Below are 14357 nucleotides of genomic sequence, written 5' to 3'. Positions count from 1 at the left end.
CTTCAGCCTTGAATGTATGTATTCTTTTACTAATGTGATTAAAAGTTTTTATGATTTTTAGGCGCATTTAAGCATGAGATGAATTTATAAAATGTCTGTCAGGAAAACAGAAATGCAACATGCCAAAAACTCCTGCGCCCTTGTCGACATTTCCTGATAAGCTGTGCCAAAAAAAAAAAAATGTCGTCTGCCAAAAACTGCTCGTATTTAAACTATGAATAACTTGTTGGTCTATAGCATAGGTGTCAAACTCTGGCCCGCGGGCCAAATTTGGCCCGCAGCCTAATTACATTTGGCCCGTGAAGCCATACCAAATTATTATCAGAGCTGGCCTGCTGGTATTATACAGCTAATATATATATTGTTTAGTATTAAGCTTTGCTTGTTCCATATTCAGTTTTTCAGCAAAACTTGTTTGAGTCCATAAGAAGAGATTCATTCTTAAATCTGGAGGAAGATTTTTTTTCAATAAATATTAAGGTTAGCCCGCGACTTTGTTCCAGTTTTGAATTTTGGCCCACTGTGTATTTGAGTTTGACACCCCTGGTCTATAATATGTGAAACATATGTCACATGTATCCCTCGTGGAGGATATCAAGTCATCTTGAGCCACAAACAACATTCGTGTAACAAGGTAGAAGCCGCGGTCAGTTTTTGGCAGTGACTTCTATATATCCTTAAGTTTTCCAGTTATAAAAATCTGGTTGATATTAAAAATGTGTTTTTAAGAGTAATCTGGCCAAGAGGATAGCAGATATTGCAACAAATATAACAATAGTTCTGTAAACATACTTTAAGTGGACAAAAAGGACCGGATTGGTTATAATGTAAGTACAATAGAGGGAGTTATAAAGATACTTAAAAAAACCCATCTAATTTTAAAATTTGATATATAACCCCTTTGTAAACCCTGTTCACGGAGGTCTCTCTACCAAGATACGTAAAGATATTCCACATAAAAAACACACAAAAAACACTGGAAATCAGTTTTTGGCACGCGATCACTTTTTGGCACAACACCGGAAACGGCGGTTTCCGTAGAAACCCAAACAAAACTTAGATTTTTTTCAGAAACATGGCTAAAGCTAGCGAGGACTGTAAATACGGTTTGGCACGGCTGCAGGTAGAACTGGAAAAGGAGAGGGGGATGAAGTAAGTCTGAAATAACAACAGAAAGACCTTTTTTGTTTGTTTAAATAAATGTTAACTTACACACTGCAAGAATAGTATAATTTAGTTCTTGGTCGTAGAGAAATGCTTGAAGAGTCAGTGTCTGATCTGCGGAGTACCATGAGTGAACTACAAGAAAGACTGCACAGTGTTGATGGGGAAGGTAAGAAAAATTAAAGTGATTGGTAGAATACACACTCTTCAGTCACAGGACAGTTTATTAGGTACAGCTCGTCGGCTCCCCTTTGCCTTCATGGCACAGATTCAACAAGGTGCTGGAAACATCGTCCTCGGAGATTTTGCTCCACGTTGACATTATATGATCACACAGTTGCTGCAGATTTTTGGGCTACATGACGTGAACCTCTCGTTCCATTACATCCCAAAGGTCCTCTACTGGATTTAGACACCAGAGTCACTGGTGACAGGAGTGGCACCCAGTGTGGTCTCCTGCTGCTATGCCTCAGCTGCTGATGTGTGTTCAGTTCAGCATCTTACCTTTTGCACACCATTCTCTGTAAGGTGTAAAGATGGCCGTGTAGGCAATTCCCAGCAAAGCATCCGTTTCTGAAATACAGACCAGCATGTCTGGCACCAACAACCAACATTCAGAGTCATTTAAAACATCTTTCATGTTCAGTTTGAATTTCAGCAAGTTTGAGCATGTCTGCATGCCTTGATGTATTGAGTTCAATTGGTTGACTAAATATCCATGCTAAAGAGTGCTTGAACAGGTGTAATAAACTGTCTAGTGAGTGTATGTGTTTAAATGTATGTTAGCTTGAGTACTGTTTACCACATGTCATTACATTAGGACCTCCAGAAAAAAAAAAAAGGTCAGACATGGTTCTCTTTTTGTTGTCGGTAATGTCTTCAGTCCTCAAAAGGACTATATTATGATGGTTTTCTATGTTTCTGCTGATGTATCAGGAAATGAGTGGAGGACAAGGTATGAGACACAGGTAGAGCTAAATGGGCAGCTGGAACGGCAGATCTCACTCATCCGTGAGAGACTGGAAGACATAAGAGGAAACCCTGTGGGTAAGTTCTCAGGCTTTCAAAAAACTTTACTGTGAAAGCACGTTCATTATGTTGCAATTTTTTCACAAGTGTTTCTAAGTAACCACACTATACCTCTGTGTATAGTGTGGTTATCTTTCTCCAGATCAAGAATAGTGTCATCTGCAAAAACTCATGAGCTCAACATTTCCAATACATGAAGCATTTGTGATGATGATGCTCGTGTAAAATAGGCAACTTGGGAGGAAAATATTTTTTTGCATCTTTTAAATGATTAAAATGCATGATTTTTCAAATAAACTCTCTTTTTCCATTTAGTGCAATAAATAAGACAAGATGGAATACTTCCACCCATCTCAAGAAGTTTCTTTTTTTCAGTATTATGCATGCACACATAATACTCAAATGCTCTTGTTTTTTTTGCAGACCGACTGGCTTCTATTCGGTCGTATGAGGACATGCCAGTGGTGAGCGCAAATGTTCATTTTCCCTGGGGGTTTGTCTTTATCAGTTTTGTTAAATTTGATATTTTTTTCCAAGGACAGTTTGACAAAGCGAGAGGGAGCTGCAAGTGTAAGACAGAAGCACGCGCCACAAGATAGAGCCAGAGATACAGAATCGGTTAAAGAGAGTGGACAGCACAGGCAGGACTGTTTGGCCAGCTGCTCTCTATTCTCCCGCTGATGCAGGATGAATAAGCCAGAGTTTAATCACAGCGCTGTAATCACAGGATTACAAACCATGGGAGAGTAATACACACTAATTACAATACTTTAAGGCACACCAAAGGTTGCACAATACAGTCTAAATATGTGTGTATTTCTTAGAGCAGTGCTAACAGATGCTTATTAGTGTAACCAAGGAAACAATATTGCATACTGGAAGTCTTTAGACAAACTGAGCATGACAGTATGAGAGAGTGAGCATGTGAGAGGAATGTTATCATGATACTGTTAATATGGAGGTAAATGAAAGTGTTCTGGTAAAGTAAGCAATACAAGAGCATGCTACCATGTCTAAAGCTCTAAAGAATGAGGCTAAGAATATTTCTGATTAGTGATCTCAGTGCCTCAAATGCATCCTCTTAGTGGCATACAACTCTAACACAATTAATGATTAGGAAGAAAGAAATGTGATCTAACCAAGCAGAAAAGAACACTTGGCTGATCCAAAGACATCAGACTGATATTCAGAGAGTGGTACTCATAGATTTCAAGTATTGCAACCTAAAACACTCTGCTCTCAGGTGCACAATGAAAAGAAGCAGACTGTTCCAAACCTAGAAAATTGCAAAGGTCTTACTGGTCTTTTCTGGGCTATAAATCTTACCATTTCAGAGGGCTAATGTGTTTATATGGTTATTAAAATATGTATGAGCTCAGTCCATTTTTGTACTCGTGTTTTCTGCATTAACGATGCTGTTATTGTTTGATCCCACGAGGCAGCACAGTGCAATTCAAGAACAAATTGATTGGTAATTCAGCAGCGTGACACCCTCGTACTCTGTGGCCTCTTTGTCGTGATTTGTTTGTAATTAACGGGAACGCTTTGGCACAGGAAACACTGAGACAACGTCTGAAGCTCCTGACCGGGGAGAAATCTGACCTCCAGAGTCAGCTAATGGATTGTCATCTTCAAATTGAACAAGAAGGAAAGGTGTGACTCCTAGCTGTCCCTTTTGACATAGAACAGTGAGAGGGATTGTTTGAGGCCACAACGTCTGCTGTTCTACTTATGTTTTTTTTTTTTTTAATTTCTTAGACAAGCAGCTTTAGTTTTTTCCAGGTAATAAATAGTTTACTTGTGAGTAGCCACCATTAGCAGTGGATTGAGAAAGATTTAGTTTTGTTTATTGTTCTGCTCAACAAAGAGAGAGATATTCGCTGAATGCTGGTTTAGCAAACGGCATGTGCAGTCAGTAATCCCTGTTGCTAATTAACATTGAAGACTTGAAAAGTGCACACACAAACATACACGCATTGTACCCACGAGCAGATAGATTATTGCCTGATAGAACAAGCGTGGCTCATGAATACAAATTTGTGACGGCATATCTCGCTGTTTTTTCCAAATTTCAGACTTTTCATAAAACCAATGATGAGAGGCGGGCATACCTGTCAGAAATTGCTAAGGTAAGCAGTCACGATCTTAAGCAAATACCCGTTAACGACTAATCCTTGACTGCTAAACACATGCTCTGGTAAGTGTTACAGTAAGTGTTATACTTCTAATGACATACTCTGCATGCTGTGTTTCTGCTTTTTTCATGCAGCTCTCATTTATTCTCCTGTTATATAACAGGTCAGTCTGCTCAGGCAAAAAAGGGAGTCAAGGACTTTCCTCTGTATGTTGCAACAAAACAGGTTTCTGCAGAGCGCAAGCTGAAGTGAAACTGAGTTCACTGTGTTTTAGGCTACGTTCACACTGCAGGCGAAAGCGCATCAAATCCGATTTTTTTGACCCTATGCGACCCATATCCGATCATGGTATGACAGAGACCATAGGTCACAGTTACTGCAGCTTTACATCATGTGTCTACAGCAGGGATGTCAAACTCATTTTACATCATGGGCCACATATAGCACACTCTGATCTTAAGTGGGCCAGTCCAGAAAAGTACACAGCAAAATCTCCAGTGTTAAATTAACACTAGAGAGTGTCTATATGGGTCCACACCTCTGAGTGTTAAATACAACACTGTTGAGTGTTAAATTAACACTTTTGACAGTGTTATATGTTTAAAGTAACCTAGTCAGTTTTGAAGATTAGCAATGGCTAACACTGAGCAGTGCTGATTTTCTAACACTGGACTATTTCTAACATTTTGAGTTATTTTCCAGTGTTAGAAAATCAGCACTGCTCAGTGTTAGCCATTGTTAATCTTCAAAACTGACTAGGTTACTTTAAACATATAACACTGTCAAAAGTGTTAATTTAACACTCAACAGTGTTGTATTTAACACTCAGAGGTGTGGACCCATATAGACACTCTCTAGTGTTAATTTAACACTGGAGATTTTGCTGTGTACATTTAACTGAAGATTTAATCACTGAGATGTCTTTAATGTACAAAAATGTCAGTGTAATGGTGCATTTACGTTTTTCTTCATAATAATGTGTAAAATTACAGAAAAAGGTTCTGGTAGCTCATTGCCTGCCCAGCTGTAAAACTGATGAAAATAAAGTTAAAAGTTCAAAATCTATGCACTTCTTCACATTTTTCAAAGCCTTCCTGTGAGCCAGATTTGAGTCTTTACTGGGCCAATTCCTGCCCACGGACCTTTTGTTTGACACTCCTGGTCTAGAGTGGACTTGAATTACTAATCGGTCATCTTCTCCTACAGCTGTCATCTACCCATGAAGCTCAAAGAAGACAGTACTTTGCACAGCCACAGAGGGCACCAGAGAGTAAACAAATGAGGTCTGTGAAGCACAAGGCCCACAGATTATGGACAAAATAACATAAACTGCAGCACAATAACATGCTTTATAGAATGAATACAGAATGAGCTTCACTCAAAGGTTTTTATTTTTATGGTGTTTGGCTTAATTCTGATTTCACTTATTAATTTGGGAGGAAGCAATACATGTGTCACTGAAATCAGTTTTCCCACGACTCCTTAACTGTGTATTCATGCTTGACAAACAATTCATGCTGTAAATAAATAAATAAATTCTGACATTTTCTAAGGCTATTATTGACATAATGACTGTTATATAAAGCCACTGACATTGTTATTTTAATCAAAGCAATTTTGGTAGATATAAATTGTCCTTTTCTCCCTTTCGTCTCCTGTTGCTTAGAGGGAAGCAGACTGGCAGGAAGGCAGAGGCTGATTCTAAGAAAGGAAAAGAGGGAGGAGAAGAAGATGGTGGCGAGGTCTTTGTGAAAGAAAGAGGAGGAGGTGATGGTGGAAGAATAGCAGAGAGAAAAGAAGAGAAGAAATTACAAAGGAAAAGCTGGTTACCCACGCTTAAGCACAACCCGAAGCACGATCCGTAACCCAAACTTAGTCATGTTGCTTTTGGTTATGCTTTAGTTCACATTGCAACTGATTATGTTGAAATACTGCAGTTTCTACACTAACCAGCCACTTAATTAGGTACACTTTGTACTGTCCAGTACTCAGCTGGACCTCCTTTTTCTTTAAGAGCTGCCATAATTCTTTATGGTATTGATTCAACAACATGCTAGAATAATTCCTCACAGATTTTGGTCCTTTTTGCATCATGCAGTGGCTGTACATTTGTTGGCTGCACATCCATGATCTAAATATCCCATTTCACCACAACTCAAAGTTGCTGTACTGGATTGAGATCTGGTGATTGTTGAAGAGATTTGAGTAAAATTTGAGGTGATTTGAGCTTTGTGACATGATGCAGTGTCCTGCTGCAAGCAGCCATCAGAAGATGGGTACACAGTGGTCATGAACAGATTATTAGCAACAACACTCAGGCAGGCTGTGGTGTTTAAGCAATACAGCGCTGATACTAATTGACCCAACGTGTGCCAAGAAAATATCTCCCACACCATTACACCACCTCCAGCAGCCTGAACTGCTGATAAAAGGTATGATGGATCCATGCTTTCAAATTGTTTATACCAAATTCTGACGCTGCCAGCTAAATGTTTCAGTGGCAAGACTTGTCTTGACAGACAACATTTTTCCTATCTTCTGTCATCCAATTTTTGGGAGTCCTTTTTCAATTCAGTTAAATTTTATTTATATAGTGCTCAGTCATCACAAGGCACTTTATATTGTAAGGTTGAGAGCCCACAGTAATACAGAGAAAACCCAAACAATCAGAAGGAACCCCCACCAGAACCAATTTTGAGGGAGGGGCAACCACCTGCAGCAGCTGGTTGGGGGTGAGGGGAGGGAGACAGGACAAAAGACACAGTGTGGAGAAGAGCCAGAGATTAATAATGACTAATGATTAAAAGTAAAGTGGTGGATAAACACATAATGAGCAAGAACAGGTGAATGAATGAGAATTGCTCAGTGAATCATGGAAATCCCCCAGCAACCTAAGCCTATTGCAGTGCTGCAGTCGGAGGATTCAGGGTCACCTCAAAAAGTTTTAAGCCTGATCTTAAAAGCAGAGAGGGTGTCTGTCACCAAAACAAAATCAGAACCGCAAGTAAGATAGCAGTCTGAGTGCTCTATATGGTACTATGAGGTCTTTGATATGAGATGGACCTTTAGATTTGATTCGGGATTTAACACGGAGCCAATTAAGAGGACCTAAAATGGGAGAAATACTGTCTTTCTCTTGTCAGGACTCTTGATGCAGCATTTTAGACCAGCCAAAGGCTTTTTAGGGAGTTTTTAGAACATCCTGATAATAATGAATTACAGTAGTCTGGCCTAGAATTTGTTTTTCCAGCATTACTCTGACACAGGATGTTTCTAATTTTAGAGATGTTGTGCAAATGCAAGGAAGCAGTCCTACATATTTGTTTAATATGCGTATTGAAGGACACATCCTGGCCAAAAATAGCAAGTAATGCCATACTGAGGTGCGGTATTCTACTTCAGTAGCTCGTCTGCTTCAAGGTTCAACGTGTTGCGTGTTCAGAGATGCTCTTCTGGTTATTTGAGTTACTGTTGCCTTCAATTTGAAGAAGTCCATTCTCCTCGGACCTTTGACATTAACAAGACATTTTCAACCGGAGAACTGCTACTCATTGGATATTTTCTCTTTTTCTGACCATTCTCTGTAAACTCTCAAGATGGTTGTGTGGGAAGATCCCAGTAGATCGGCAGTTTCTGAAATACTCTCTGGCACAAACAACCAGGCCACATTCAAAGTCACTGAAACCACCTTTATTCCCCATTCTGATGCTCAATTTGAACTTTGGCAGATCAATTTGATCATGTCCACATGCCTAAATGCTTTGAATTGCTGTCGTGTGATTGGCTGATTAAATATTTGTGTTAACAAGCAGTTCAGCTGGCATACTTAATAACATGAATGTGAATGTATTTCGTTTTTTCTGTCCATTTGCTGCAGTTGTTATTGTGTTTTTATTTTTGTATTTTTTTTTTCATTTGATAAAGTAACCACAGTATAAACCTGATGTCAAGCTATAAAAGGCTACATTCACAACAAAGTGTGGGCTTAGTGTTTTCTTACGTGTTTCTTTGAACAAGGAGATGAATTATTTAAAAAGAGAAATGTTTCAAATATGGGTTTTTAAACTTTTGTGGCTAAGGCCTTTATTTCAGGACAGGAAACAAGCTGAAGGCTTTGAGTCTAGTGTGCTACAAGCCTGCCAAGTTGAACATTTCTTGTGTCACTGCAGTTTTTTTTAACACCTCCTACGATTCACATTACGTATGCAGCACCACATCACCGCTCTCGCTGTTTGTAGTTTCTCCACAGAGCAAACAGTCACCCATGTCCCACCTACTGACCACCTTTTCAAATGTGGGTGTCAGAAAACTCTATCGATATGAGATGAAGTAGTGAATAGGAAAAAAAAACAAACACCAGGAGTACTGCTTCAGTTGTATTTGTGAAACGTGTAGGATGGTTTCAGTTCTTCTCAGCCTTGCTGAATTACACTGAATTAAAACAAAATCACAAAGCGGACAACATGGTGCCATAGGCATAAATTGTATAATTTAATTTTTTTGTCCTGTCCCTGTAAATCCTCTGAAAAGTATCGCCTGATCAGCTCGAGTCCTAATGCTTCAATTTCCACGGGAGGAATTTGTTTATTGAGCTGGTATTTACTTTTTGATATGGCTGACTTGGTGTACGCTTCTAAGTGTGATCCACAACAGCTTGTTTATCTTAGAGTCATGACTTCATTCAGACATAGCCAGTTCACATCGCCTCATGAAACACTGAGCACATTTGCAGTGTACCACTCTCTCCTTCTAACTAGTCTCTAGTCTTCTGCCATCTCAATTTCACGTATAAGCTTTTTTTATTTATTACAACTCAATGCATCTTGCCGATGAATCACACAGCCACAGAGGAACTACCCAAATGTCTTCTCCTGACAGGTGAAAGAGAATGACAAATCACAACAGCGACTCTCAAAACACAATGATTCACAATACTGCTGCATTACTATGCTAATTCATTTGGCTCGCACACTTTTGTGGTAGTACACGTGTTCACACACCCTTCTGTGTAGTGTGAAAGCATTGCATCAAAATACATTAATCACAGGTTGTAAATTGAAAGCAGGTTTTAATTACTCCAGATGAGAATTCAATATCAGTTATCAGTCCATAAATCCATCCAATTGAGCTTCAGCTTTCTTTATCATAACCTCACAGAGGCGTATTTGCAGTGTTCTACATCATGCCTTTTTGTGTTTTTCTAACATTTGAATGAAAACGTGGCCGTTATGCACATTGCTGAGAAAAGGAGCTTGGCATAAAAATATGTTTTTATGATTGTAAAACTGTCCACTTACATACATAATTTACAAATAAAATCATACATGCCCACATGGAGGCTTAAAAGTCTTAACCACACACACTTCTCTTTATATCTGCTACGAGTCATGCTGTGTTACGCTTCAAGAGTTGGCCTCAATGAAGAATTGAAGAAATGAAGAACTTACCTAATTAGTATGGATGCAGTATTTCCAAGCCTATTTCATTCTGATTTTGTTCCACCCGGTCTGTAATTAGTCAGTGGCAATGGTGACACAAATGTAGATGGAAGCAATATATGTTTGAAATGCTTGATTACTGTGAAATGCTGCTTGCTAACTGCAAGATACTGTATGATCCTAAGACATACAGAGCTGCTTTCACAGTGTACCTCACATTTTGTCAGTTCTAACATCATATATGTTTGTTTTAAGTCTACCACAACACCAAAATCCATTTCTCTGCGCTCTCATCTGTTATTTGAAAAAAATGTGGAAATTTATAAATCTGACATATCTGACTCTCTTTTGAAAATCACATTATGTCTGAGAGTGTCATCTCCTCTCTGTTTGTGACGCACACCAAGTCCCCAAAATAGAAAAAAAATTGTGGGTGTGTTTTTTTTAAATTATTTTATTTTAAACGTATTTATTTGTCTTTCACTCTCACACAGTAAAGAATTCATGGGCACTCACAGGCCACTTTATCAGGTACAAGTACTGGGTTGGACCCACATTTACACACATTGCTCTCAGCAATGCTTATTTTGTTGTGGCGCAAATTCAGCAAGGTGCTGGACACGTTCCTCTGAGAGTTTGTACCATATTGACAGGATAGTGTCACACAGTTGCTGCAGATTTATTGGTTGCACATCCATCATAACCTCCTTAAACTACATCCCAAAGGAACTTTAGTGGACTGAAATCTGGTGACTGTGGAGGACATTTGAGTGCACTGAACTCATTGTCATGTTCAAGACACCAGTTTGTGTTGATCTGAGCTTTGGGACACGGTATGTTATTCTGCTGGAAGGACCCATCTTCTGATGGAAGCAGCCATGAGAATATGGGAGCACTGTGGTCATAAAGGGATGGTCATGGTTAGCATGGTAGGCTGTGGTGTTTCAACATTGCTTGTTCTAAGAGACCCAAAGTGTACCAAGAAAAGATCCCCAACACCATTACTTCTCACTACACTAAAGCCAGATTTGATCATTATCACACACAAAGACACAGAGACAGACTCTGTATTATTACTGATGAAAGTGACATCATCAAAACATAAGATGTGAGAAATTGACGGCACCTTCTTGTTCTTTTTTTTATCATCATCACTGGCACATATAAATGTTAGATAATACGCACATGCATGTGTGTGGTTCATTAGTGAGTGGTGGAGTGGGATTTTTGTAGTCTCTGGAGTCTATGATGTAGGTCAGCGGTCTTTATCTCTTCCTGCACTGTGAGACTGGTTCCTGTCTTAACCTCAAATTTCAAAGCTCGTAGGAAGAAACGAGACAGAAGCATCATTTACATCTCTCAGTTCTCTGCGTTGATAAGGAATTCAGTGTAACTGAACCTCTTTTGAGCTCATCCATACATTTAATTCCCAAGAAAAAAAAGGTCTTCATACAGCAACAACAGTACATCATTGTAGAAGAAATCCAGCACGTGGGTTTGTGTATAGAGTTAAAGTATTACATAACAACCCACGTGCAAATGTGGGTTAAACACAATGCTGCATTTACGATCAGTTAAGTTATAAATAATGATTTATGTGAAATATGAGGAAGGAATTAAACTGGAAAATAATCACAGAAAAATATCTGTTTTCTCTCTTTACTGAGCACCACAGTGATGATTTAAAATGCCATAAAGCAGGGTTGACACCCCCATCCACCCACCTCAGTTAACACGTGCTTTTGAGGGGCTGGGTGGGGTGCAGGACCAACATCCTCCCCAGCACGGGTGGGAAGCGTGTGGTTGCATCCTAATGAGGGGTGGGGGCGCCGAATGAAAATCACGACAGAGTGACGTGGAGGAGGAGAGAGAAAGGGTGGGTGTAAAAAAAAAAACAGAAAAGAGAATGGGAGGGGAAGCAGCTGCTACCAAGTCCATTTCCAGTCCAGCCTCTGCTGCTTGCTTTCTCACAACGCGCACACAAGCACACACACGCACGTATTCACTGGTGTTTGGTGGTGGGGCACATCAACCGGACAACAAAGAGACGCACAGGGGGGCTCACACACTGCAGCCAGGACAGCATCACATATCACCGGCGTCCAGTGTCAGGGACGAGCGCACTGAACTCCTTTCTCACATCTGCTGGGAATTAAAGCGTCAGTCAGACTGGAGGTGACCGTCACAGAAGCGTTAATTGCTCGCGTAGGTAAGCCTGAGCAGTTGCTTTTTAAAATTATTATTATCATCTCATACCAGCGTGATTAACTGTTTTATTTGTGGTTTGCTGCAAAGTCTTGAAACACACTTTTATATATTTTTAACGAGCCTTTCTGGGACTGCAGAATATAACCTGGCATATTTGAATGATGGGCATCTATAACGGGACCGCGATGTTGTGTTTTAACTCCGGCCCAGGAGGGATGTTGGTCCAGCTGCGGCTCTTCTGAATATTTATAGGGCCAAATTAATAGGTTATTATCGATTCGTGACTGAGGCTCTCCAGCCATCTGCGCGTCACAGTAGCTCGGGCGCACTGTCACACACAGCGTGGGTCGTCAAGAAGCGCACTGTCCACTGCTCGGCTTAAGAGCACTTAATCTGTCATTAGTGGGGTATTTTGAGACAGTGCGCCAGCGACTGATACCGGCTGGCTGTTATATCAGCCTTCCGAACCTCTCCTGGGTCGGATATTCATTTTCGGCACCTCCTTTTCGTTTGTTATTCGGTAGTTCAAACTTTATCTTCTCCCTCACCTCCCCTCCTCTTTGTTGTTTCCCAGACAGTACTGCCATACTTGTGAGCCTCGGTAGCGAAATGGAGATGGAGCATTTTGACGAGCGGGACAAAGGTCAGAGGCACAGCCGCTCTAGTGCGAAGATGAACGGTGTGCCGAGTCCCACACACAGCGCCCACTGCAGTCTGTACCGGACCCGGACCCTGAAGACACTGAGTGCGGAGAAGAGAGCCAAGAAAGTCCGCTTCTACCGCAATGGAGACCGGTACTTCAATGGGATTGTGTACGCCATTTCTGCTGACAGGTTCCGGACCTTTGACGCCCTGCTGGCGGACCTGACCCGTTCCCTATCCGACAATGTCAACCTGCCTCAGGGCGTCCGGACCATATACACCCTGGATGGGTCAAAGAAAATCACCAATATTGAACAGCTAGTAGAAGGTCAGTATATATACATATGTATATCTGCGACAATTCAAAGCACTGAGACACACTTCCTCTCATCTATGACCTTATCAACATGTTTGTGGTTATCTAACATAATAGGATGCCTCTCTTCTACTCTCTAAAAGAGTAAACACTTCCTGACCTGTGAGCTGAGGTGTTATGTGATCTTCCCCTGCTCCCCCTCCTGCTGCATAGAGTAAGGTCACTAACAAGACTGTAAATGTAAAGTAAGAAGCCCCAATGATAGATAATTTGAAACAGCCTGTACATGATACTTTTAGGGGGCATTTCTTCACATAAAAAAGCCTAACCCAGTGAGCACACTGTAGATGACTGCTTTAAGATTATGCAACTCATTTGATGGCCAGATGGCGGTCCAGATATCCGGTGTGTCAGCTCAGGTTATCTTGGTCTGTTTTACTCTCTAAAAGTTACAAGCCAATATCATTAGGTCAGGAGGGGTGAAAGAGGAAGAGCTCTAAGCTGTTGGCAGCAGGTTTAGATGATATGGACTGTTGATTATGTGCAAACAGTAAAGAAAAAAAAAACCTTTGACCTCAACATTGATAGGGTCCACTGACTCTGGCATAATTATCGCCTGAGAGGGAAAGGTCGCTTCAGATCAATACAAAGCTGATCTGAGTAATCGCATTCGTCCAGTGATGAAACATCTCTATTGTGACGGGAGTGGCCTCCTCCAGGATTTAAAGGGCACCAGGGGTCACTGAATGGTTTGAGGGATCTGAAACCAATGTTAATCATATCCTTTATATGCACAGATCTGAATATAGCAGAACAAATAAGAGTGTATATTTTTTAAAGAATGGTGTTCACCCCTTCAGTAGAGTTTACCTTTAGATTCTCACCCAAATATATAGTTTTTACTCTTTATAATCTATTTCTTTTGCCAAAAGAAGCCTAAAGATTATCTCTTTTGTCCGGCTGTTTTCTAAATAATCCATCTTTGATACCCTCTCTTTTTTCCAACCCCCCCATCCCAACAGGTGAAAGCTATGTTTGCAGTTCGACTGAAGCCTACAAAAAGTTGGATTACACAAAGAACGTGAACCCCAACTGGTCAGTGAACGTCAAGGCTGCGGCAGCATCGTCCCGCGGGCTTCCGTCTCTGGGCAGCACCAAGGCCACCGCCTCAGAGGGTCGCGAAAGCAAGGACTTCATCCGTCCGAAGCTCGTGACGGTGGTGCGGAGCGGAGTGAAGCCCCGGAAAGCAGTGAGGATTCTTCTGAACAAGAAAACAGCCCATTCCTATGAACAGGTCCTTACCGACATCACAGATGCCATAAAGCTCGACTCTGGAGTGGTGAAGAAGATCTACACGGTGGATGGCAAACGGGTGAGAATTCCTTACACGGTTCACTGATTTGTAGTTGTATGGAGTAAATAGAA

The 14357-nt window shown here is 40.7% G+C and overlaps 2 protein-coding genes across 5 annotated transcripts in view; both read left to right on the top strand.

The window, feature by feature from the left end:
• Nucleotides 1-238: 238 nt before the first annotated feature.
• Nucleotides 239-8297, top strand: ccdc169 (coiled-coil domain containing 169). 3 transcript variants are annotated; one of them, XM_084942535.1, is made up of 8 exons: nucleotides 239-1152; nucleotides 1251-1333; nucleotides 2101-2211; nucleotides 2617-2657; nucleotides 3748-3846; nucleotides 4269-4322; nucleotides 5535-5611; nucleotides 5995-8297. In XM_084942535.1, the coding sequence occupies exons 1-8, from the start codon at nucleotides 1076-1078 to the stop codon at nucleotides 6191-6193; spliced, it is 741 nt and encodes a 246-aa protein (XP_084798661.1). In that variant the 5' UTR covers nucleotides 239-1075; the 3' UTR covers nucleotides 6194-8297. The 3 variants fall into 3 exon arrangements, with proteins under 3 accessions (XP_084798661.1, XP_084798663.1, XP_084798662.1); XM_084942536.1 differs by having other exon boundaries at nucleotides 1063-1152; nucleotides 1238-1333; XM_084942537.1 differs by lacking the exon at nucleotides 3748-3846.
• Nucleotides 8298-11663: 3366 nt separating this feature from the next.
• dclk1a (doublecortin-like kinase 1a) overlaps nucleotides 11664-14357 on the top strand; it is a 44823-nt gene continuing 42129 nt past the window's right edge. The window contains exons 1-3 of one of the 2 annotated variants that reach the window (XR_014801558.1): nucleotides 11664-11975; nucleotides 12549-12944; nucleotides 13955-14304. Coding sequence is in view for 1 of the 2 variants with exons in the window: in XM_084942527.1 (XP_084798653.1) it covers nucleotides 12584-12944; nucleotides 13955-14304 (711 nt within the window). In the remaining variant the exon portion in view is untranslated. The remainder of the gene's footprint in view (nucleotides 11976-12548; nucleotides 12945-13954; nucleotides 14305-14357) is intronic. The other variant, XM_084942527.1, reaches the window with a different exon arrangement.

This window comes from Perissodus microlepis, chromosome 10 (assembly GCF_051167445.1).
Source record: "Perissodus microlepis isolate ML-2025 ecotype Zambia chromosome 10, ASM5116744v1, whole genome shotgun sequence".
NCBI lineage: Eukaryota > Metazoa > Chordata > Actinopteri > Cichliformes > Cichlidae > Perissodus > Perissodus microlepis.
The sequence above is the reverse complement of the archived record's forward strand: the minus strand, read 5'-3'. Positions and strand labels throughout refer to the sequence as shown.

What these genes read in the sequence shown, in the direction of transcription:
- ccdc169 (XM_084942535.1), top strand. Translation starts at nt 1,076, where the DNA reads ATGGCTAAAGCTAGCGAGGACTGTAAATACGGTTTGGCACGGCTGCAG. An exon ending in GCACAGTGTTGATGGGGAAG is followed by an intron (nt 1,334 to 2,100) that starts GTAAGAAAAATT and finishes CTGATGTATCAG; the next exon opens with GAAATGAGTGGAGGACAAGG. An exon ending in CGTATGAGGACATGCCAGTG is followed by an intron (nt 2,658 to 3,747) that starts GTGAGCGCAAAT and finishes GCTTTGGCACAG; the next exon opens with GAAACACTGAGACAACGTCT.